At 44.3% G+C, this 24,708-nt stretch overlaps 1 protein-coding gene across 1 annotated transcript in view; it reads right to left on the bottom strand.

Moving 5' to 3' along the window:
- The window catches only part of GABBR2 (gamma-aminobutyric acid type B receptor subunit 2), a 348,859-nt gene that overhangs the window by 207,441 nt on the left and 116,710 nt on the right, over positions 1 to 24,708 (bottom strand). The window contains exon 3 of the mRNA XM_041763142.1: positions 961 to 1,131. Coding sequence (XP_041619076.1) covers positions 961 to 1,131 — 171 coding nt within the window. The remainder of the gene's footprint in view (positions 1 to 960; positions 1,132 to 24,708) is intronic.

The following is a 24,708-nucleotide window of genomic DNA, read 5'->3' as shown; positions in this document are numbered from 1 at the left end:
AAACACAGTTGGTGGGACCTAGGAATCCGAACAGCCTTCCTGGAGGTCGGTTTGTTGCAATATCATAAATGACTCAATACAATAATTCCACTTCTAGAAATCTACTGAGAAGATGCATGCCGAGACAGAAGATGATGGCTGTGATATGAAAAAGCTGCACACAGTCAGTAAATTACCACCTATCGGTCCGATAGAACACCAGGGCCCATGAATAGGAATGAGGTCAGTCAAGCCCTCTAAGATCCGTAGTGAAGTGAGAAAACCAAAATACATAGTATGAAGCCATCTGAGTCTAAACAAACATATGGAAAAAGTTCTGGGCAGATGAACAGTAAACTGAAAGCCGGGGTTCACTTGGGAGAGAAAGTGGGATTTGGGGGGAACTGAGCAAATCAATGCTTTTGTTTTTTTACCATCTATACTCAACTTTTTTTGGGGGGGGGAAGCAAAAAAAAAAAAAAAACAACGAAACCCTGAAACACCACGTATGATGTATGTGTGTAAGCCATTAAAATAAACAACCAAATAAAAGCCCAAACAAACCCACCAATCCACAGTGACCCAGGAGCCTTCGTTCCAAGCCGGCCCCTCCCCAAACTCCCCTCACAGTAGCAATGCTCTTGGGGGCACATCATGATTTTAGGTGGTCACTCGGCATCAGTGACGAGGATAGTCAACCTGCAGGGGTCTCCAGGGAATCCACCGCACGATTTAGCGAGAGGCACGACAGAAGGGAAGGTCCCCCTCCTGAGCCATCTAGGATGGAAGTGTTCACCTGTCCCGTGTGCAAATTCCTCAGCCACTGGCTCTGTTTCGTCGGCGGTGAAACAGCTCTGAGCCTGCCAGTAAAAGCTTGCTTAAAAGCCCTGTGACATTAGCCATCCCCGATGAGGCCACCTTGCCCGCTGGCGGGAGACAAGAGTTGACAGGTAAGTGTGAACACGCCCTCGGCACACGTACCTCAGAGAACCTCTGCACGTCTTGGGTCAGCGTGCCCACTCGCTTCCACTGGTAATGCTTGAGCAGCTTCAGGATGGCTGGGTTCACCGCATTATCTGATGGGACGGTCCGAAAGAAATAAGGGTATTTTTTCTTATCAGCTAGGACGGGCGTGGTGGCAGCAAAGGAAAGCTGGAAAACACGAAAGAGACATCACCTTTACTGGTGGGCTTCACGGCTGGGCGCCCAGGACCATTAGAAACGGAACAGAGACCCTGATGTGGGGGCCCAACACGTGGGGCAAGACATTTGTGAAAGTGACACATTATGATTGAAGAGGAGGTTTTTTTTAAAAAAAAAAATGCAAAAGAAGGAGAAAGAAGGAAAAACAAAAGAGGACCAATAATTTATTCCTTGACAATGAGCCATCAAGGTAGTTTATTTCCTCCTGGTCCTTTTTCCATAAACAGTGATTTTTTTTTTTTTTAAGATTCCATTTATTTATCTGAGAGAGAATGAGAGAGAGCAGGTGCAGAGGGGGAGGGGCAGAAGCAGACTCCCCGCTGAGCAGAGAGCCCAATGCCTTAGGGCAGGGCTGGATCCCAGGACCCCAGGATCATGACCTCAGCTGAAGGCAGACACTTGACCTATTGAGCCACCCAGGCGCCCCACACAGTGATTGTTTTAAAAAAGAGATTTAAAAAAAAAAAGAGAGATTTTTGAGATCATTTTACGTACACGATTGAACCCCCCGCTCCCTCCTAACATTATCCTACAAGCCTTGAAACCATCTTGTTAAAAAACTCCTTGCAAACATTTTAATAGCTGCATAATACTCCAGCATATGAACATACCATAATTTACTGAATCATCTCTAATTTGGGGACATTTAGACTGTTTGCAATTTGTCGTTATTGTCATGTTATTCTACAAGCATCTTTGTGCAGAGCATCTTTTTTCCACAGTTTAGGCTATTTCTGTAGGATAGAGTCCATGATACAAAATTTCCCACATAAAGGAGATGAGCTTTTAAAGACTTAATACTTATCCCCCCGCCACTGCCACCCCCAAATTACGCCAATTTATACACCCACTAGCCAGGTATAATTAGACGGCCAATTTCGCCACACCACAGTCTTATCAACAGAGAGAAATTAAACCCTTCTCCATATAATCTTATACTGATTTATCATTAAAAAATAAATGATTCCTATTGCATTCATGGGTTATGCATAATGCTGAGCTTATTTCCATGGGACTGTTAACTAGTAGTATGTTCTATTTTAGGAGTTGCCTTGTCATGGTCTTTGTTTATTTTTGACTGGTATTCTAATGCTTCTATTATTGAGTTTAACGAAGACTTTTGTACGTACAGCATCTGAACTCAGACTACTGCAGTTACTGCGAATTTCTCAGTTTGTTTGCTCTGCATTGTGTGTGTGTGTGTTTTAATTTATACTCAGTAGTCAAATCTGTGTCTATCTTCCCCTTCACTATTCCTTCTTTTTCTTTTAAGTGCCAGTAAGTTGCTAAATTGGATTTTAATGATCTGTCCTCCAAGGCCCCGCTTAAATGTCACCTCCTCTGTAGCTTCTCCTCTGATCTCTGCTCTCCCTGTCCCCCGGCTTCACCCACAGAAGGTGCTTATCACACTTTTTGATCTCTGCTGTGTGCCAGTGGAAGCTCAGTATCTGGTTGCACTTCTAATTTGCATTTACCTTATTATAAGTGAGGCTGAGTTCCTCTTCCTATGCTCAAGAGCACTTTGCAGTTTGTTCTGGAAACCGTTCACATTCTTTACCCATTTTCCAATTTGACTCTTAGTCTTTTTCTTATCAGCTGGTAGAAGTGATCTTTTACATTAACGAAACTAGCCCTTTGCAATAGAAGTTGCTCATTTCACCACCCCCTCTCCTGCAGTTTGTACTTTTTCTTTTCATGTTTCTTATAGTGTCTCATGGCATAGAGACTTTTTTTTTTAATGTGGTTGAATTTATCAATTTTTTCCCTTTTATGTCCTCAAGCTTTGGGTCATATTTGGAAAAGGATTTTCCCCCACTGGGATTATTAATTAATTCCTCCATGGTTTCTTTCAGTCTGCCATAACCCCCTCCCTCCTTCCCTCTGTTGCTCTCTTCTTTCCTCTATCCCTCTCCTCTCCTTTTTCCTTCCTTCTTTTGTTTCAGTGTACATCCCTGATCCAAAGAGGACACAGCTGAGGCAAGTTCACGCCCTTGCCACCGGCTTTCACCTTAAGCCCTTGCTCCCAGCCGCAGCTCTAGATCTAATACATCCCAGAGTCCAATTTCAGCATCCAGAGAAATAAGATCAGGCCCCACCTGAAGATGCTTTTACTGCCTCTCCTGTCACCTGAGAAAGTGCTCCTTCTTTTCCTCCCTAGGACTTACACAGAGTGGGGCAGCAGAGACCCTGTCCCTTTTCCTAGTCTGGCTCAGAGGGTAAACAGCCACTATCTAGGATTCCTACATCTCTTGGGTTTGATCAGCAACCTCAACACATCCCATCTGTTGGAGATGAACACAAAATATCCTATCAGCTGTCACTCGGAGCTGGAGGGTACCTGGAGGAGCCAACTTCTAAGATCATCATGGACAGAAGGACATCATCCCAAGACTGTTAAAGGCCAAGGGCAGAATGACTGTTTAGAAAAATTCTGAGTACAATAAGGACCAATGGGAAGAAGAACATACAGAGAGGAAAATCTCAGCTGGACACACTGAGGAACACCAGCATTCAGAGTTGTCCAGCAATTCAAGTAGTGAGACCCCTGTTTCTGGAGGTATGGAAATGGAGGATGCTCACTAGGAGCACGACCCAGTGAGAATACAGAGGAGCTCCAAGGTGTCCCTGAGCTCCCCAAGAATTATATGAAAGAGTTGTGTGGGTATGTGCATACTGACACGCACATTTTTCTGAGAAGAGGATCCTCAGCTTCCAATCAGATTCATCAAGAGGGTCCTATAACTCAAACAAGGTCAGCACCCCTGCCTGCAGGTGATATTTGGGTCCCAGAGTGAGCACAAGAGATAGATGCTCTCTACGGTCCCCTTGAACACAGCATCTGTGATTCCTCTCTCAGAATTAAAACAACATTTCAAGCCTCCCACGGCTACCAGGGTAAGAAGGAGCTATTAAAAAAAATCAGGGAGTAACTCTTCAGGACCTGGGATGGTATATCTGTCATCACATCCCCCCAAATGCTTATCTAACACAATTTGGGAAATATTGGTTTTCTAATGTGGTTTCTGAATCACACTCTGGTTGATACTTTATCGCTATTGTCCCATCAGGTTCAGGTCCACAATTAATTGTTGCTTGAACAACCTCATATGTTTGCCCTGTAGGTAATTACAGTGGTTACTGTTCAGTGAATAAATGGCCCATTGTGTTTACAATAGGCCTGGAATACAATATATGCCCCCAGTCTAAATCATGTTGGGTGCAAAATATTAACTGGCACTGGCATTTTCTGCCCCATTTGAGATAATGCTCACTTTGATTAGATTGCTCTGCATCACCGTGCCTCTGGCTTTAGCCTCCTAAAACTTTCTTCTATGGGCAAAGGCTGCAGGTGCCTAGCAGCGCTGCTGAATTTCAGAACTGGGGCAACCTGAGAATTCACCTAGCTCTGGTGTTGCCTACCCTGGCTGCACAGTAGCATCACTTGGGGAGATTTAAAAAATATATGATGCATTGGTCCCACACCAAACCAACTGAATCAATCTCTGGGCCCAGGACTACTAGGCATCAGTATTATTAAAAAAACTTCGCAGGTGATTATGATGCCCAGGGAGGGCTGAGAACCACAAATACAGCTCAACATCCTGAGTTTTGAAGAAGCAAGCTAGAAATGGGAGATACTGAGATATTCATCACTAAGAGGTAGAAGCGGGACTCCAATTTGGGTCTACAGGACTCCAACACCAGTGCTCTTTCTCCCCTTGATGGCTGCCCACTGGCATAGTGGCTGTCACTCAGCATCTGGAAACACCAGGACTGCTGCTTTAATGGCCCTCAATGCAGTGCCCACCCTTTCTGGGCTCTCCCTCCTTATTTTACACAACCAAGTTTGTTCCCAAACACACTACGATTGAGGCTCTGAGTTACTGAGGCTTGGGTTAATCCCTAACCAAAGATTTATTTCAGAGAGTACTTTTAAACTTATTTTACAGTTTTGTTATCATTTCTGGTTTTATTGCATTATTTTGAGAATTTGGCATGTATAGTGCCTGCTTTTGGAATTTATTGAGACTTTTCTTTGTGGTCTATTCTACAATCAATTTTTGTAAAAGTTCCACAGTGGCTGGAAAAGAGAATGCAGTCTCAAGTTGTAAATTATAAAAGTCTTTATCAGATTTCTTATGTATAACAGGTATAATCAACCAAAGTAACTTATCATATGCTCTGTATTTCTGTTTACTTGATCTGTCAAAGACTGGAAGACTTGTTAAATTTTTCTCTATCATCTGTGACAATTCCTCTAAGTATTTCAACAATCCCTGTTTTCTATGCTTTGATTTTATGTTGTTTTGAGCATAAATGTTCATTACAATTATATCTTTATTTTTTAGCAATGTATATAGTTGCAAATAGCAGGCACTTAATAATCATTACATGAACTGAGAATTAAAATATTTATCAAGGTAAAAAAACCTCCTGTCATTTTATTTTTTGTCATTTTGTTACTGTTTGATTTATATTATATCATGCTTGATATTAATATTGAAACCTTTATTTCTGCTTGCATTTGTGTCATAAATCTGATCCTCCTTTTCTTTGCATTCTATTAAGATTGTTTTAAAGTCTATTTCTTGAAAAGAGCACTTGGATTTTAAAACATGTAAGCTTATTGCTGTAAATACTTGATCTTGCACTTATCTTGTTATCAGTCTTACTCATTTTTTTTTTTGCTTTTTTTTTTTAAGAAAGAGAAAGAGGGAGAGAGAGGAGGCAGTGGGGGAGGGATATATATAGAGAGAGAATCTTAAGCAGGCTCCATGCCCAGCCCAGAGACTGACACAGGGCTCCATCTCATGACCCTGAGATCACGACCTGAGTCGAAATCAAGAGTCAGACACTTAACCAACTGAGCCACCCAGGCGCCCTGGCAGTCTTACTCTCTTTGTATGCTTCCTATTTGTTTCCTCTTGTTCTCTTTAGTACTCAGACTGTATGTCTACTCCTCTCCATTCTAGATATATTAATCTTGCTTCTTGTGTCAAACTGCTGGAGTATCTTCTGATATTCTGAAGAAGGGTAAGTGGTTGAAATCTTGCTGAGGATGACACCCTGCTGACTTGACACACAGTAGAATTAGCTGGGTATGAAATTCCTGGGCTACACTTCTCCCCTTAGATTTCAAAAAATTTGCCAAGACAGATCTTGGCATGGCACTCTGGTTTTATCTGAGACACTGGGAGTCCTTCAATCTATACATTCAAGCTTTTCAACCAAGAAAAAAAATATGTATATATAATATAAATGTAGTATTATATGTAATCTTATATTGATTATAAATATATTATATAATAATACATATATATTATATATTATATAATAATATATATTCTTGTCTTTCCTCCAGGAAGTCTGATTATTTAGATGTTGTCTTTTCATTCTTTACTTCCATACTGATCATATTTTTTTTCCATTACTTCACCTCTATATCCTACAAGAGCATCTCATTTTATTCCATATCTTTTTCTATGGAGTACGTGCATATTTAGTTTCGCTAATTTCTGGCAAAGTGGCTGGGTTATCCATAGTCCCAGCAGCAAGGCACAAGGGTTCTCATTTCCTCATATCCTGGCCAATCTTCGGTATTATCTGTTAATCTTTCTGGGATATGGTGGCACTTCAATATTATTGGACTTTGCAATCCTTTGGCTGTAATGTGGTTGAACAGCTGTATGTAAACCATTTAGCCTCTTAGGTTCTTCGTTCTATGAGTTTGCTAATCTGCTTTTCAACAGCCTCACTTTTAAGTTTTACTGTCTCTAATATATTTTTATTGTGTTATTGAGATTTTCCATTTCCTAAAAGTTTTTTTTATGATCACACTTTTTTTTTACCCTGTCATCTTATCTCAGGCTTATTCATCAAGACCATATATTTTCTGCATGTGATTGAGGATGTTAAATGTTTTTCTAGAATTTTCTTCTCTATTCTGTAACAGATAATTTTCAGAGGTGGACTCTTCCTCTGCTTCTTCTGGGTATTATGCACCTTCAATTATTTTTAACAATACTTTTTCAAAGGCTGAATGTTAGGTGTTTCCAAAATACTCACTGTCAAAAGCAAGGCAGGTCTTTTCAGACATGGCTTATCAAATACCACAACACATAGACTGCCCGTGGCCCTGTTTCCTGTCTTTATACATTATAATTGAATATTTTTCCGAGAAAAGTGGAAAATAAATATTTGAGCATAGTCTTTAGTGTCCAGGAGGTGCTCACTATTTGCTGTTCTACATTAATGAGGTGACCTCTTGGCCCTCGGTGCCTAATTTTCTGATACTGTGAATCAACAAAGTACATTAAATTTCCATCATGCGTTGCTGTCAGGGTTTTTCTTTCTTGCCCATAAAACTTTACTTGGGAGGTTTCTGCTTCCCAGGATGTAACGTACCCTTAGTGTTCTCCTGTCTTCTTCCTATCCAGTTTTTCCTAGGAATTTATAGCTCTGTTTGAATTTACAAAGATAGGTATAAATGAAGAGGATAAAGCATCTTGGTTGCTTCTAAGATCAGCAACTGTGAGTAGAGGCGTAGCTGTCCAGATTCTGTGATTGGTAACTGGGGCTCTCACTCAGATGGTGGAGGAGAGAGGGAAAAGTCTATTATTTTTCAGAACAATTATTATTTTATGAGGTAGTGTTCAGAGTGCCAGGAGGCAAAGCTTTGTAGGATTTTATCAATCCAGTTCCATCTACTTTATAATCATTGAAGCTGCCACACATGTAGAATGTCAGTTGGTCTTAGAGACGCTCGGTTCTTTGAGGTAGAAATAACCATCCATTTCAGACCTGAAGAAACCATGGAAAAGAAAGGTGATGTAGTTCGTGAGGTCAGTACAGGAACGATGAAACTGGCCTTTTAACTTCATATCTGGTTCTCTTTCTTCAACCAGCTCTGAACTGCCAGTCCCAAATGAGACAGGGCAATGATCTGGGTCTTACTCCTTCTTCTGAGACCCAGTAGTCCAGCGGCAAGGCAGCTGATTCCAAGGCTTCCAGAGTCTCACACAAAGCAAGTTCCCATGGTGGGCATGGCTGGTCCTGGGAGATTCTGGGGGACTCATTTTAACCAGCGCCATGGGATGGGGAGAGAGTCATCAGCATCTCTCCCCAGGTGGGAAGCTCCAGCCTGGCATGAAATATTTTGTGAGTTTAGGGTCTGCATATTGAACAAGTCACTTTAACATTAAACAGAGGCCACTACAAGGCCACTTTAGGGAGTTGGGAAACCGGGCTTATTACCTGTCTCTGTGACTGTGAGAACATGGACATCATTTCTTCTAGGTTATCTGTTTTCTGACCTCTTGACTATGATGGACAATGGATTTCAAAGGTTCCTTGCAACCACACAATTCTGCTTTTCTCTTCAAAAACTGAGGAAAATGATGAAGAGGTCTGTTAGCCTGGTGTGGGTACATGTTTCATTTGCTCTGATTTATTCAGATAATTGCCTTTGTGTCTCACTTCTCTTTGCAGATGTAAGCCCAGATGAAAAATGTAAATACACCTCCCAACTTCAGAATCTTTATTAAATTCCAAGCCACTGATGAATTCTTGCCTAAATGCAATTCATTCTCTCCATGGTTTGGGGCCTCTGACTTTAACTTTTCTGCGGAGCTACGGCACGTTTCAGGTGGGAAATACAACCAGGGGCGGCCCCCATCGCTAGATCCTAGGTGGGAAACTCCGGCCAGAAGCAAGGAGGGCAAAATATGATGGAGGCTTGCTCTTTTCTCTGCTTGGTTTAATCTTTTTCCATGGGTTTGCGGACCGTTTCTGTAATTAAATGAGGGAAGTATTTGTCATCTCGGGTCCCTTTCAGCCGAGATGAATGGAACGCAACTTTCTCAGGAAGCTTCTGACAAAACCCTGTTTGTGGCCAGTGCCAGGATGTATACAAAGGCGCTAGGCTGAGTGCGTTGGGAACCCGGGCCCACATCAGGCCTGCGCCAGGTCGCTGCTGCACCCAAGCCCTGGCGGAAAACTGTTTGGACACAGAGTGCCTCTCCACAGATGCCCGTGAGATTGATGTGACGTGGAGCGGCTGCAAAGCATTTTCTGAGTTAGCCAGGGGAAAGGAACTCACCCCAGGCACTGGGGTGAGTTCTTGAAGTCCCGCTCCCACAAAAAGCCTGCTGGGGTGTTGTGCAGAGACTTGCTGTAAGGCTGGGAAGGAACCTCTTCAGTCAGAGATCCTGGGCTGGAACCACTTGGGGAACAATCATGTCTCCTTCCTGTTGATGAGCTTTAGTTTTTAATCACTCAGAGGTGCACAGCAGCTCGGATTTCACCACCCACTTTCATGCCATATTCTGGGGAGCTCAAAACAATTTGTGAGGGAGGGAGAGGAAGCATCGCTTGTCTTTGTTCCTCATGGAGTAACCAGGCTCAAGGAGCTGGGGTGACTTGCCTGAGACCATGCAGCTAGTAAGGGGCAAAGCTGGGGTTTGAGCTCAGATCATCAGACTCCTTAAAGTTATGGTATGATGAGCACCTGCCATGGGGCAGACACTGCATTAAGGGCTCAGCATTCACTTTCTCATTGAATGAGCAAAACACCTCTACGAGGTAGACACTATGATGATCTGCACTTTTCAGATGAGGAGACTGAGGCTCAGAGAGGTCAAGTCACTTGCACTTGGTCACACAGCAAGCAACAGGCAGAGCAGGGAAACTGCATGAGCCTTTGCTCATTCCACAGACCGCTATGCCTCTTTTCTGTAATCAACAACCACTAAAACATATTTACTTCTTTAGTCTAACTTCGATCTCCACAAAAATCCACCATGCTGGCAGAGTAGACATTATTACTCCCGTTCTATAAATAAGAAAACTGAAACTCAGAGAGGTTAAGTGACTTGGTCAAAGTCACATGTTAGCAAATAGCAAGACTAGGGTTTGAACTTGGGACTTTCGTTTTGGCCCACAGTTCTCTCTCTGATCTGCAAGGCTGTTTCTTAGGGGGGCACCTGGCACAGGACAAGAAAGCAAGTAGGGCAATTTAAAAGAAAGGAGAAGAAAAAATAAAATCTTCTTAAAAGAAACAATAATACTGAATCATTGACTTATCATGTTTTTGATTCTCTAAGGTGGTCCAATTCAATTATATGAAACAAACCTTATATGTGTGTGTATATATATATATATATATTCTCTTTATTTAAGAGAAAGTTCTTCATATATTGCTTTTTAAACTTTTATCATGATATATAAGCAACATATAACTGTGTAAGTATACAAAATACGTTCAGCTTAAGGAGTAATAATGAAACCAATATTGAACTGCCCATCACCTAGTTTAAGAAATAGCTTTTATTTATTTGTAAATATTAAATTGTAAAGTAATTTACTCTTTTGCTCTTTTAGATACAACCTTTTGCTATGCGGCACCCTGTGAGTTTTACTCCTTCATTCCCCACCAAAACAGTTCTATCACTATTTTACGTAAAGAAGGTTGGAAAACAAATATTACTTCCTCAAATCCTTTCTTTCCTTTTTTTAAGCCAAAAATGGGAGCAAAATAGAAGCACAGTAAAACCAAGACAAAGACAATGTTGAGAAAGCAGTATGGTCCATAAGGGTAGGAATTCCGTTTTCAGTTTGGATAGGTTGGGCCTGAACGCCAGCTCCACTACCCACTGTGCAATTTAGGAACCCTCCTTCACCTTTTGGGATCTGTCTTCTCTGTATTCCAGGAGATTAATTTAATCTACCTCACCCCCATCTCAGGATCCGAGTAGAATGATTGCTAATGTCAGATCACAACTTCTAGACTTAGTTACCAGGATTTGATGGTGTTTCATACCCTTATGAAAGACCTTTTAACTTACAAAGCTTTTCTCCCTCAGTAATACCTTAACCCCAAGGAAGGCAGAATGGAGAGGAGCATACCCATGTCACAGATGAGATGCTCCAGTGAATGCCTGGGTTTGCTAGCTGCAACGTGGCTGCCACCAGGCAGGGACATAATTCTAAATCAGGCCTTCCAAATCCTAATCAGGTGAATTTAAAATGGCTTGTTAATTTAAAAAAATAATAATGATTATATTGCTTGTCTAATTGTGTACAATTAGAATGTATGTCTTTAATTTTCTCTTAAACTTCTGGTTAAAATGTTCCATTTTCCCTCACAGCTGTACAGGTGACAAATGTAGGAAATTAGCAAATTACATTAGAATCCTCTTTGGCTTCCTCTGCTCCTTTGCACTTTGCTTTCAGCTGATGTCTTTATGGGTAAGAAGTGCTCTCGTGTGATCACAGCTGTGAAGCCAACTGCCTTTTAATTACCACACTGCAAAAATCACGTCTCTTCATGTCAATTTAGCACCTCTAATTAGTGGATAGGTTGAAATCACATCTATAGGGGGAGAAAGGTGTGCTGGGGCCCACCTTGATGCTTGCAGTGAAAATGGAAGCAGGATTTTTGTCGTTGGATCCTCTCATCTCTTCAGGGCCAGCTCCTACTCATCCGTCCAGGCCTGCTTATGGCCACCTCTTCCAGGGAGCCTTCCTTGCTATCCCTCAGTTCTCCTAGCACTGTTTTTCCCCTTGCTGTGAGAAGGCTGGATCCCAGGGACATCAGGCCTCCAAAAGAAGGAGTCATCTTAGGTTCAGTTCACCTAAGCCAATGGGAGCTAATGCCTCCCATAACCAAGGAAGGGAGCAGGAAAATTCTGGACTCCAGACTGCTGAGATTTGCTTCGTGGTCAGCACTGGGAAAATTAAGTTGAGTCATCCTGAACCAGTGGGGCTGGAGCTGGGGCACAAGGAAATGAGCCCACCTGGATATGTGGCTATGGAACATAAAGATGGAGCTGCAAGTCTGCCAGCAATGTTAGGCCTCAGTTTCCTTGCCTGTGAAATGGACAGAATAAGTTCTGTCCAGACTGACTCTCCAAGGCTCTTAAAAAATACATGAGAACTTGGATGTGAAAATGTATAGGAAATAAGGCCCTGTGCTGATGGAAGGCAAGGTTGCAAAACCCACCTGGTCTGGTCGCCCTTCACCGTTGCTACTGGTCAGCCTCCTTTCTCTCCCTCTCATTCTGGCCTCCTATTTCCCAGAGCACATCAGGCCCTCTCTCGTTCCCCTATGAAGAGGCTTTCCTGATCACCCATACACACATCTCCATCTAGGTCATGTGCGCCCCTCCCCCCCACCCCCCAGACCTCATCACACTGTATTGTAAGCACATCCTTACTTCCCTCAATGCGACTGTCAGATAACAACCACTCAAGCTGTCACAGAAGAAGCATTCAAATATTTGTTGATAAATGAATGTATGAATGGATGCAAAGGGAGCAGACTTAGTGTGTGGGGCCCCAGAGAGCAAACTAAGATCGATATATGACTATTCCCAGGAGCTTGATAGGGATCAATATACAGAAGAAATATTTAACGGTGAGATGTTCAAGAATGAATCAAAATCTTGCAAAGTACTCAGTTCTCCATCACTGGAAGTATTCAAGGAGATGCTCAAGAATCATCTATCTATCAGGATCATGGAGGGGATTTCCATACCAGCAGGGGGTTTGCATGAGTTTGTCCTGTTCTATGTGCACTGCTGATGGCAAACCTGATGATTTTAGTTGAGCCCCAGATTAATATTTTATATCTTAATAGGTGTGTTTTCTTTTTTTAACATTTACAACATCTCAGACAATTATACTGATTTTCCATTCATGGTATTTAAATAAAAGGATGAGTGTATTTAGAGGAAAATAATCATTTAACAATACAAGTGGTATATACCCAAAAGTCTTTGAGGTCTGGGAAACCCTGGATTGCAGGTTCATTAAGGAGTCCTACAAGAATCTACAGTCCTCAGAAATAAAAATCTCCTACTCAAATCTCCATCACTTGCCATTAAATTAAGTCATAATCTGAATTTAAACAATACAGAAGGAGCTAGACTTGTATCTGGGCATTGGAGAACGAGCATTGGCAGAAGCGCCACAAAGAGGGTAGTAGATCTCTCAAATGAAAGAAGTTAATCTCATTTTATTTATTTTTTTATCTCATTTTAAAAAGAGAAATAACTGCATAAGTAGAAATGCCCTAAGAGGGTTGCCATATTTAGCAATATTGGGGATATACTTGTATTAGATGATTATTCTTTATTTACCTGAAATTTAAATTTAACCGGGCACCTGGATTCTATCCGGAAATCCTAAGTAACCATCCACACCAGAAATGGTAAAGGGGCTTGAGCCTGTGTGACATCACGAGCAGGCTGACGACGTGGGTTAAGTCAGTGAAGAGCGTCAGGTGATCAATTAGTCATGCCTGCAACTGGCACAGGATGGGGAAGTGATGCCAGCGACGTCATTCACTTATCTGCCATCCTGAACCTGCCTGACTCCTGGTTTTACACAACACGGACCAGAGAAGACAAGGGACTCGCCCAGGCTCACAGCCCGAGTCCACAGCTGGACTGGGCTAAACTCATTTGCTGCTCCATGCTGCCTGCTTAGAATCAAATCAGAATGCCACCAACGCCACGGTTATGTAATGTCAGACTATCCTCAGCAAACATGACCACCCACATCACCGGCCAGAACGCACACAGCCAGTCAAAGCCTCCACCTGATCCAATTTATCATCATGACTACATTTGAATGCCCCAGAATAACATAAAAGATGGGAAACAAAACCCATTTACACTGAGAGTCCCTGGAAGGCGATGGTGCCATGACGGCCTGCACTCAGGGGTCTGAACCACTGTGCTCTTCATGTGGTATCTCGGGGGCTCTCCGCAGTACAGTTTGACACTTGACTCTTGGTAGAACCTACAAACAAGTATGCGCTATTCCCAAGTAGATACGTCATGTAGTGTTTACTGCTTTGGATGGAACTGAGCTGAATTTGGGGTTTCTTCTCCACCTTTCTCTCAGCCCCCGGGTTCCTTGCTGTTAAAATAAGGAGATGGCACTGGGTGGCTTTTTATTTCAGCTCTACCCTTTCATGACTTTGCAGTTCCGTGTTTGCTTCTCAAACTGAGGAGGAATTCGTTCTTTAGGTTGAGGGAACGAAAACGGCTGCCCTTGGAGACAACGTCAGAGGGGTCTGAAGCCAGCCTCCTTCAAGACAGTTACTCAGTCTGATTATTTCACGTCTCCATTTGGAGATCAGCCTTTTACTTTCTGCTCTTCTTAATCAAGTTCATTCATTAGTTTTCTCATTCAGCAAATACTTATTTTCTAGAAGAATTACAGATGCATTCCCTTGACCCACAAATCCCACTTCTAGGAATTCATCCCCACTTCACACTGGCACATATATGACATGGGGTCCCAGGTTATTCCAACAGACTAGAAACAACCCCAGTGTCTACTGATAGAGGCCTGGGCTGTGCAAACTGTAGAACATCCACATCAAGAAGTGCTATGCAGCTGTTAAAAAAATAAGGAATGTCTTTATATGCTGATAAAACAGCTCTGGGAAAATTAAGCGGGTAAAAAGGAAGGTGCAGGATAGCAAATGCAGTATGTACCTTCCTTTTTGAGTACAGAAGAGGAAGAGGAAGAAAAGCACATTTATGTATGTTTGGAAGAGAAACACTGGAAGGATAAATGAAAAATGGCCATCTACAGGAGAGGCACGGAACATAGCAGAGGGAAGCTGTATGGGGTTGAGAAATTCTCTGCTTACTGCATACTCTTGACTGCAGAATCATCTAAATGTTGCATATGTTTTAAAAATAAAATTAATCAACAAAAAGAAAGAAATCAATCCCTAAGAACTGAAAACAAAGGCACTTATGAGTGTATCAATCACATAGAGAAAAATCTATAAAGGGACTTCTGGATACATCCTCACTGTCCACTAGGAGAAATATAGTCTCCCTCACTCCCCACCCCACCCACATGCACATTCACAGCTTTTTATTATGAAAGTATTCAAACCCACAAAAAGGTTGAAAAAAACAGTACAGTGAACATATACCCTTCACTGTTCAGTATTTTCCGTATCTGCTTTCCTCTCTATATAAATACACACATATATGCATATGTATACATACATGCATACGTATACACATGTACACACACACACATTAGTTTTTGATTTTGATGCATTTGAAATTATAAACACGTTGACACTTCACTCCCATCAGCCCAGGATGAACCCCCTGAGAACATTCCCCGATAGCATTACGGTGTCCTTCTCACACTCATGAGAATGAAGAGCAGTTCAGTACCATCCAATGGTCAGTCCGCATTGATTTCTTCAATTTCCCCAAAATGCCCTTTCCATTGTTAAAAATATTACTCAGCCATTAGAAACGACAAATACCCACCATTTGCTTCAACGTGGATAGAACTGGAGGGTATTATGCTGAGTGAAGTAAGTCAATCGGAGAAGGACAAACATTATATGGTCTCATTCATTTGGGGAATATAAAAAATAATGTAAGGGAATAAAGGGGAAAGGAGAAAAATGAGTGGGAAATATCAGAAAGGGAGACAGAACATGAGAGACTCCTAACTCTGGGAAACGAACTAGGGTGGTGGAAGGGGAGGTGGGCGGCGGGTGGGGGCAACTGGGTGATGAGCACTGAGGGGGGGAACTTGATGGGATGAACACTAGGTGTTATTCTATATGTTGGCAAATTGAACACCAATAAAAAATAAATTTACAAAAAAAAATCAGGATCTAATCAGCACTCGCGCCTCCCATTTGGCTGCTATATTTTTATAATCTCTTTTCATCTAAGAACAGTCCCCTGTCTTTCTGTTGTTCTTGTTGTTTTCCACAACATTAACTTTTCTGAAGAATCGAGGCCAGGCAGCTTGTAAAATGTCCTATATTGGTGTGTGATTATCTCCTTGGAGTCATATTCAAATTCAAACACTTTTTGTTAAAAACATTGAGAATTATATTTTCTAGTTCAGCCCACTGAAAAAAACCTAGAAGCAGTGACCCCCAGGAGCCATGAGCAGAGCTAGCAGTCTGGTCTTGGTTCCCAAATATGATTCTTCAGCAGAAAGAATCAGGGATGCTTGGAGAAATGGGAGATTCCAAACCTAAGGCAGGTAAAATATTAAGTGCCCACATGAATGGAGGAGAAGGCAGGAAGGGAGAGAAAGAGGCAGGACGGAAAGAAAGCATCAAAAAGAAAATGCTCTTCTATAGAGGAGGATGCAAGGTTCAGTGAAGAAGGGAGGGAATCGAATCAGAAAGCTGCCATTTGGCAGCCTCGATGTATCGGTGGCTTGGCCAGGACCATCGACTGAGGCTCAAACCATCTGGGGGACCAGGACATTATCCTCGAAGTCTCACCCCATAGATTACTTAATAATTACTAAGCAGAGGACATATCTTTACAATAAATCTAGCAGATGCCACCTTAGCTGAGTGATTGATTTTTTTAGCCTCATCAAGAATGGTTCATGGTTCAAAGGTGGGCCTCCTGCCTCAAAGCACTGGAAGGAACACAGTGAAAAAAAAAGGTAGCATTCTCACCAAAACTGTTTAACCCAAATCTAGTTGTGAAGAAACGATCAAACAAATCCATATCTGGATTTGGGATCTGGGGAACATTTTATAAAACAACTGGCTTGGGCCTTTTAGAAAGGTTAATGTTCCAAAAGTCAAAAAAAAAAAAAAAAAGGCACGAGATTAAAAGGAGTAGACTTTCAAGGAGACTAAGTATATGACAGGATTTATAGTGCATGCTACCTGACTGGGTCCCTTGATCCCCCCGCCCCCCAAAAATAACTGACACTAAGGACATTCTGGGGACAATCAGGGAAATTTGAATATGGGCCATCTTTTGGGTAATATTATCACATCACTTAAATTTTTAGGTGTGACAATTATATTATGGTGATATAAGAGGATATAATTGTTCTTTGGGGATTCATGCTGACATATGTAATAGTGAAGTGTCATTATGTCTGCAAACTATTGTCAAGGGCTTCAACAAAAAAAATGCATGTGGGGAGGGAGGGGGCGGGCAGGGGAAAGAGAGGGAGGGGAAAACCAACACGGCAAAACGTTGACAACCGGCATCCCTCTGTAAAGGGTAAACGATGATCATTGCACCTTCTTTTCATTTTTGCAGGCTTGAAAATTTTCCAAAAAATTTGGAAGAAAATTTGGAGGAAAGGTAGAAACATAAGTGGAGCAACAAAAACACTGCATTAAAAAATAATGTCTGTGATTGGAATACAGCCCATTTAATATAATTTTTAAAGATCCATGAATTCATAATGCCACTTGCATAAAAGGGAGAGACTGAGAAAGAGAGAACCCCCAAACCAAACAAAAATAAAGATTCCTGGAGGTTCTCCTAGATTCCAGGCCATATGCTGGGCTCTGGGGTTCCATCTGCTGACAAGAGAGGCCCCCTCCCTGCCCCCAGCTGCCCCTGACAGAGGGGACTGATAGCTACCAGGCAAGCTCAACACTGAACAGAAAGCTGAACCTTCGATGACAATGCAGGGTGGGGAGAAACAGGTGCTACGGATGTGTCTACTGGAGGCTGTTATCTGGCTGGAAAGGCTTCCCAGAGCAGTGGTGATCAACCTGCAAATTGAGGACAGATCCCTTTTTGCTAGTGGGGGCTGCAGGGGTGGGCCAGAGCTGCTTGGCTGTGCGCATCCTCACAATTCTAGCAACAGACCTGGAGTTTCAGAAGACACCCAGGATGAGAAGGGGGAGCGTTCCCAGTACACACAAAGCCAACTCGCCATCTCAGAAAAAACCAGGATAGGGCTTTATGGCAGCTCGTGTGGGAACCCGGGGGAAATCTGAGAAAACCACGCTCGTGTTGGCGTCTGGGCATAACGTCTAAATAATCATCTAACCCAGGATTGTTTGTCTGAGGTTGAGCACTTCCCACTTTCTAAGGCTCATTCTCCACATCATGGCAAAAAATAAATTATTTAATTTTCTTGGTAAACAGATCCAAAGCAAATGTCTTCTGTATAATTCAGCACTGAAGTAGGCCAGGTTCTATTAAAAAAAAAAAAAAAAGCAACCCATTCATTATAAAACCACCCAGAGTAGAACTCTAAGTACTATATGCTTGAAATACTTAGCATAGTTATTGGTTTTCATCAACAACCAGTCATCTAGTTTTTGAGTTCTTTTTAAATTTTTTTTTTTTTTTTTTTTTAATTTTTTATTTATTTATGATAGTCACAGAGAGAGAGAGAGAGGCAGAGACACAGGCGGAGGGAGAAGCAGGCTCCATGCACCGGGAGCCTGATGTGGGATTCGATCCCGGGTCTCCAGGATCGGGCCCTCGGCCAAAGGCAGGCGCCAAACCGCTGCGCCACCCAGGGATCCCCTAGTTTTTGAGTTCTAAGGAACCATTTATTTTTTATACACAGCAAGTTACTGGATGAGGAATAGGTTTAAAAGTGGATGAGGAATAGGTTTAAAAGTGGTATGTGTATATGTGTGCACACACATGCATGCGTGTGTGTGCACATGTGCGTGTGTGTGTGTGTGTGTGTGAGTGTGAGAGCGAGAGAGACAGAGACAGAGAGAGACAGAGAGATGAAGGACTTACAGGGAGAGGAAGAACACAGATCTGCACTGAGGGGCTCCAGCCAGCCTGGGTGGTCGTTTGGTGCCAGGCAGGAGGCTCCTCACCGAGGTAGGCTGAGGAGGGACTCTGGGCACAGAGAGGGAGCCAGCATGGCCTCCTCTGGAGATCCCACACCCACACCCTGAGGTCTGTTCACAACAGGAAGCAGGGCAAGTCTCTTCAATCTTTGCATCTTATTTTCCTCATTCTATTTTTTTAAAAAGATTTTATTCATTTACTTGAGAGAGAGAGAGAGAGAGAGCAAACAAGCATGGGAGAGGGACAGAGGGAGAGGGAGAAGCAGACACCCTGCTAAGCAGGGAGCCCCAGGCGGGGCTCCATCCCAGGACCCCGGGATCATGACCTGATCATGAAGGCAGATGCCTAACCGACTGAGCCACCCAGGCATCCCCTTCCTCATTGTAAAAACAGCCTAAGTAGGAAGACACTTGCTCTTCCTTCCCCACAGGGTTGTCTGAGGGTTAAACAGGAGTGAGTGAGAGGCAGAAGACCCCGTGGTTGGCAGCACAGATTCTGGAGCCACTTAGTCCTGGCAATTTCTCAGCAAGACACTCAATCTTTCTGTGCCTCGGTGTCCTCACCTATGAATGAAATGAGAATAATGGCATCCAGCTCATCGGGTTGCTGTGAGGAATGAGTGAACTAATCTATGCACAGGGTTAAAACCCTGCCTGGCCCAGGAGTATTACAAATTGGTTTTGTAATAGGCCATCCAGATGTGTCCACTGTTGATTTATGAGTACCTACTCGGTGCCAGGTCTTGTGCAAGATCCTTGAGGTACAGCCATGGCTCAGATGGGCAAGGACTGTCCCGAGCGAGTTCCCTTTGGGTAACATTGAAACCTCATCAGAAAATTGTAAGATACTGAAGAAAGGGCAAGATGAAATGAGTGAAGAAAATACAAAGCTGAGGAGCAAGATTGGGGAAGACTAGGGAGGCTTCCTGGAGGAGGTAACATTTGAATTAAATATCAGAAAATACAGAGGATTCAACCAGGAGAGAAGGGAAATCAGAGAGACACCTAACAGTGGGAACAGCATGAACAAAGGCCCCGGAGCTATGGAAAGTAGGCTCTATCCCCAAGTACAAGGGGGAATGGGCCAGAGGGGGACCTACTAGAGATGCTGGCCCTGCAGCTCTGCCTCTGCTTATGGTGTGGCCCGACACAGGCTGCTTGAGCTCTCTGGCTCACTTCCTTCACCTGGAGAATGAGGTCTCTACCTAGAGCTCGTCTGTATGTCTAAGTGGTAAGTGATTTAGGAATGGAGGGGGAACCTGGCCTAATCCAGGAGCCCCTCAGAGAAGGGAATCACATCAGGGTACAAGAGGGAAGATGACAGGCTTAAGGAAGGTGCTGATGGCTTTGAGCTACAAGGTTACAGGGAATAATGACATGTCATCATCAGCTGGCCCAACCGTCTCCCTTACAGTAGGAGGCCCAGAGACGGGCAAGGGATGTGCAGAGGCCACACAGCTCATCTGAGAGAGCTGATCCCAGATCCCAGGGTCCCACTGCTTCCTGGATGATAGACCAGAAGGCCACCTTGGTCCTCGAGTGGGAGGAAGGAGTGCAAGGTAGTGCAGGGGACCTTGAGTGTCTCGTCTCATCCCATAACCAGCCCAGGGTTTCCCATGTCACTGCCATGTCACAGACAAGGAGCTGAGACTGGGAGAGGCTAAGTGACCTCCCCAGGGCTGCCAATTAGTAAGTACCAGAGCCTGGATGTGAGCCCCAGCCCATGTGACTCCAAACCCAAGAGACTGTCATTATTACAAGCTGACCAAGCATATTAGCCCCTCTGGGCCTCTGGCCACAAGACTACCTCATCAAACAGGATAAACATAGGGGAGTGGGTGCCATGTCATGACATGAACGCCATGCTTTTGTTCCAGAGCACCTGCCCAACAGCCACCAAGCCCCCCAGGGCCCACCTCTCATAAGCATCAGCACAGTCCTAGAAGGAAAGCAGAATGTCCACGGATGAGGGTGCTCAGGCTCCAGAGAGGAGAAATGGCTAGTGTAAGGCCACCCAGCTGGGAGATGGCAGGGCCAGGATGGGAAGCCAGGTCTCCACACGCTGACCCAGTGCCCTTTCCATTGCTCCTTATTGGGAGCCATAGGTCCCCTCCATATGCTCTTGGCCACCATGGGGTCAAGGGCCTTGCTGGCTCAAAGGACTTCCAGGCTGGTGTGTCAGACCAAGGCTCAAGTAGGACATGCTCTGTCTGCACCACAGTTTGACAAGAGTCCTTGGGGTCCATGATCCCGACTACAGGAATGTCCAAAGGTGGCAAAACTACTACTGCACCTGCATTTTCCCCCTGACATCCTGCAAGTAGATTCAGGGGCTGAATTATAGCTATTTCCTTCATGTCTCCTCCAGAGTCTGAATACCTACCCTCAAATCCTTCCCCCTCGGATGACATCCCTGCCTTCAGAGAACTCAGGCACTTTAAATCAGCAAGAATCTTCTAGGATCTTGTCAAAATTCAGATTCAAGGTCAGTAGATCTGGGACGGGGCCTGGGAGTGTGTCCTTCCGACATGGTGCTGCTGCAGGTCTGTGGACCATATAGCTTTAGAGAATCTCTAGGCCATTTCCCCCAGTCCCTTGATGGTAAGAACTATCCAAGCCAGCTTCCCAGGTGTCCTCCCTAGGATGTGGTCGGTGGACTGGACGTGGGAATTTGATCCTTAATTAGTAAGCCAGTGCCCCACGCCCACTCCGCTCCCCCACCGAGTCCTACTGCCAGGTACACGTGGGCAACAGTGCGGAGTCCCATCCCCTCGTCTGGTCCCCGAAGCCTCTCTTAGCATGCCCACCCAGTCTCCATCCAAGGGTTGGCTCATCACCCTCCGGCAGGGCTCCCACCGACTGTATGTCAGAATCATGGGAAGCACTAATGACGTGCCCAGAGGTCCAGGGTCCTAGAAGTAGGGCAGAGCCTGGCCAGGCTGACCAACTCACCCCCATGGGCCTGAGACTCTCCTGCTCCATGTTCCCCATCCACATTATTTCCACCTTCACCCTCTGAGGTTGCTATTACACTATTTTACAGGTCTGTCCTCCTGGAGGGAATTACTTCCCTGGTTCCCTCTCCAGGTCTTTCCAGTCTCAACTTGTAATTCCCGACTCAACTCAATGTAATCTGCGGTTGTGCTGCTTACTAGCAGCATCAGCTGTACCGTAAGTAGTGTGAGTGATTTATTTATTTAGAATGAATTATTTACACCCCGCATATTTCCAGAAAGGAGGTGAGGCAGAGAGGGACACATAAGCAATGCAGCCATTGCTTGCTTGGGCTTACAAGCTGGGAACTGATATTACTTTAGATACCATGGTCCTGAATTAAAAATGGGGGTCAGAACCTTGAATTGAATCTTTTACCAGATGGACAGGAAGGATACGGGTTGGGTCACTGGCAGGAATAGATTGGGAGCTGCCATGCGCTCGCTCGATAGCACCATGCCCTTCTTTGCCTCTGCTTCTGTGAAAACTCAACCCAAGAGAGCATGTGTGCCTCTTACAGCTGCCTTGGGCTTATTTTGCCTCTCCTGTAGGTTCTCTGTTTTAATTTCACCATTCTGAATCACCTTCATGGTCTGTAATGGTTCGTTTCATCCATACAACTTTGAATCTGGAGGCAAATGGAGACATAAATCTTCAAGGAATTCCCTGGCCAGGGCCTGGCTGGTGTCTCAGATGGTGAAAGCACCAGCAACAATAATATTACCCTTAGTGTGTCGAGGGCCTAGAGTCTGCTGAGTGCTTCCAGCCTGCTCCATGACCCCGTCCTGTCTCATGCTCTCCATAGCCCCGAAAGAGGGGCAGACTTGGCCCATTTTGCAGGTGAGTTTTGCAGGGACGCTCCGGGAGGTTACTGATATGCCCAAGACGGTTCTGTCAATGAGAGACACAGGAGGGGTGACGACCCAGGGCATCTGGGTTCCAGAGCTCTGTTCTAGCTACTGCACCAAACTGCCTCTCTGCCATGTCGGCCTGTCCTGGGGTGGCAGTGCTGGGCAGTGGGATACACACTGGTCCGGGAGAGCCTGGGGGAGTGTACAGTGGGCATAGCACTGCTTGAGTGAGAGAATGAATAAATAAATATCTGTGAGCATGAGTCAGTGAAGGAATAAATGAGTGAGAATGGACCCCCTCTTTACCTCCAGAGGATCAACGAGTCCTGCCTGGATCCCTGTCGACGGCTTGTATTTCCTCCCATCTATTTGTATCCAAATCGAAAGCTAGCAACCTTTCGTCACCACATGCATGACATTCCACCCACACTCAGAACTGGACTTCCCGGAACCAGGTGCCCAGTGACACCGTCAGGAAGGGCCACCCATAGCTTCTGTTTGGCCCACGGTGTGTGCCCTTAATATCATTTCTCCCTCTCTTGCACCACCTTTTTTTTTCTTATGAATCCAGAAGGTGGAAGCATCTCATAGATTATTAATGTGCTAAATGGCCCCTCTGGAGACTAGCGCCAAGAAATGGCTCCAGCCTGGCCTGGATTCTTGGCCTCTGCTGTCTTTCTTAGAGAGCAGCCCCAGGAGCAGTTTCCAGCTGTGCTCAATCACAGAGCACCTCCTGAATGGGTCTTCCATCAGGTCCACAGTCTGGCCACCCAGTCACCACCTGCGTGGGCTGGGCAGGGGTGGGATTCCAGCCGAGTGGATTTTGACTCACAGGGGCTGAGAAACAGGTGTGGTATGCAACCTGTCTTTTTTTTTCTCCTGAGTGTCTTGATGAAGAACACCCATCCTGCCCCTGACACCTTGGTTTCAGGGTCTTTGGTGCCAGAGTAAACCACCTTGGTTGTTGATGCAAAATGAGGTGATGTTTAAACTCTGATAGCTGTAATCAGAGATCTGCTTCTGGTGGAGGAGTCCCTGTCACTGTCCTGTAGTCTACATAGAAATGCTTTCACTGAAAAGGGAAAGCCTTCAGTGGTTCTCACAACAGCATGAAACACAAGAGCCTGGTTTTCTATTCCCATTTTTTTAAAAGATTTTATTTATTCATGAGAGATTCAGAGAGAGAGGCAGAGATATAGGCAGAGGGAGAGGCAGGCTCCTCTCAGGAAGCCCGATGTGGGACTTGATCCCAGGATCGGGATCACGCCTTGAGCCAAAGGCAGACGCTCAACAACTGAGCCACCCAGGCGTCCCTTGCTATTCCCATTTTACATAAGAGAAAAGCCAGACTGAGAGAGAGGAACTCAGACCATATTTTGGTGGGTATTGCAGAGCACCGGAGGGCGAGCCATGGGACCCAGCTTTGCAATTACTGTGAGAACTTGGGCAAGGTCTTCTCCACCTTGGGCCTCTGCCTCTCAGTCTATGTAATGGGGAGACAGGATCTGATGCTTGCCAAAACCCTACAGCTCTGGCTTTCTATAAATCTATCTCAAACTCCATAACCCACAGCTAAGTAAAAAATATAACAAACAAACAAACCCTTTGACTTCTCAGGCAACCTACAGCTTTAATAGGATAATCACTTGAGACAATCAAGTCAGATGACAAAATTTCTGTTCCTATGATGCAAATGGCTTCGATCGACAGTTTAGAGCTATGCCTGAATTCAGTAAATAGCAAAGGGCTTGATTGAGGGGGTTTCACCGATTTGGTTTTTTAAATGTCAAAAGCAAGCATGATTTAGATTTTGCAGAAATCAAGTCCTAAATGTTCTGGGCCCTAGTTGCCAACACTTGAACAACACAAAGTCAACATTCCCCTGCCTGCATGACCTCCTTCCCCTCACTCCCTGGCAGGAGCTTCTCCTCCGATTCAAGCCCCATCACACAAGCTAAGATGTTCCTGCCCGGGGGAGGTCCTGGAGGGAGCACCGGGAGCACCGCAGCGCGGGATGGGGCCCCGAGGGGAAGCTGGGACGGTGCCAGGAGAAACGCATCTACAATTTAATATCTGCTGCGCTGCCTTTTAAAG

Source organism: Vulpes lagopus, chromosome 7, assembly GCF_018345385.1.
Source record: "Vulpes lagopus strain Blue_001 chromosome 7, ASM1834538v1, whole genome shotgun sequence".
In the NCBI taxonomy this organism is placed as follows: domain Eukaryota; kingdom Metazoa; phylum Chordata; class Mammalia; order Carnivora; family Canidae; genus Vulpes; species Vulpes lagopus.
The sequence above is the reverse complement of the archived record's forward strand: the minus strand, read 5'-3'. Positions and strand labels throughout refer to the sequence as shown.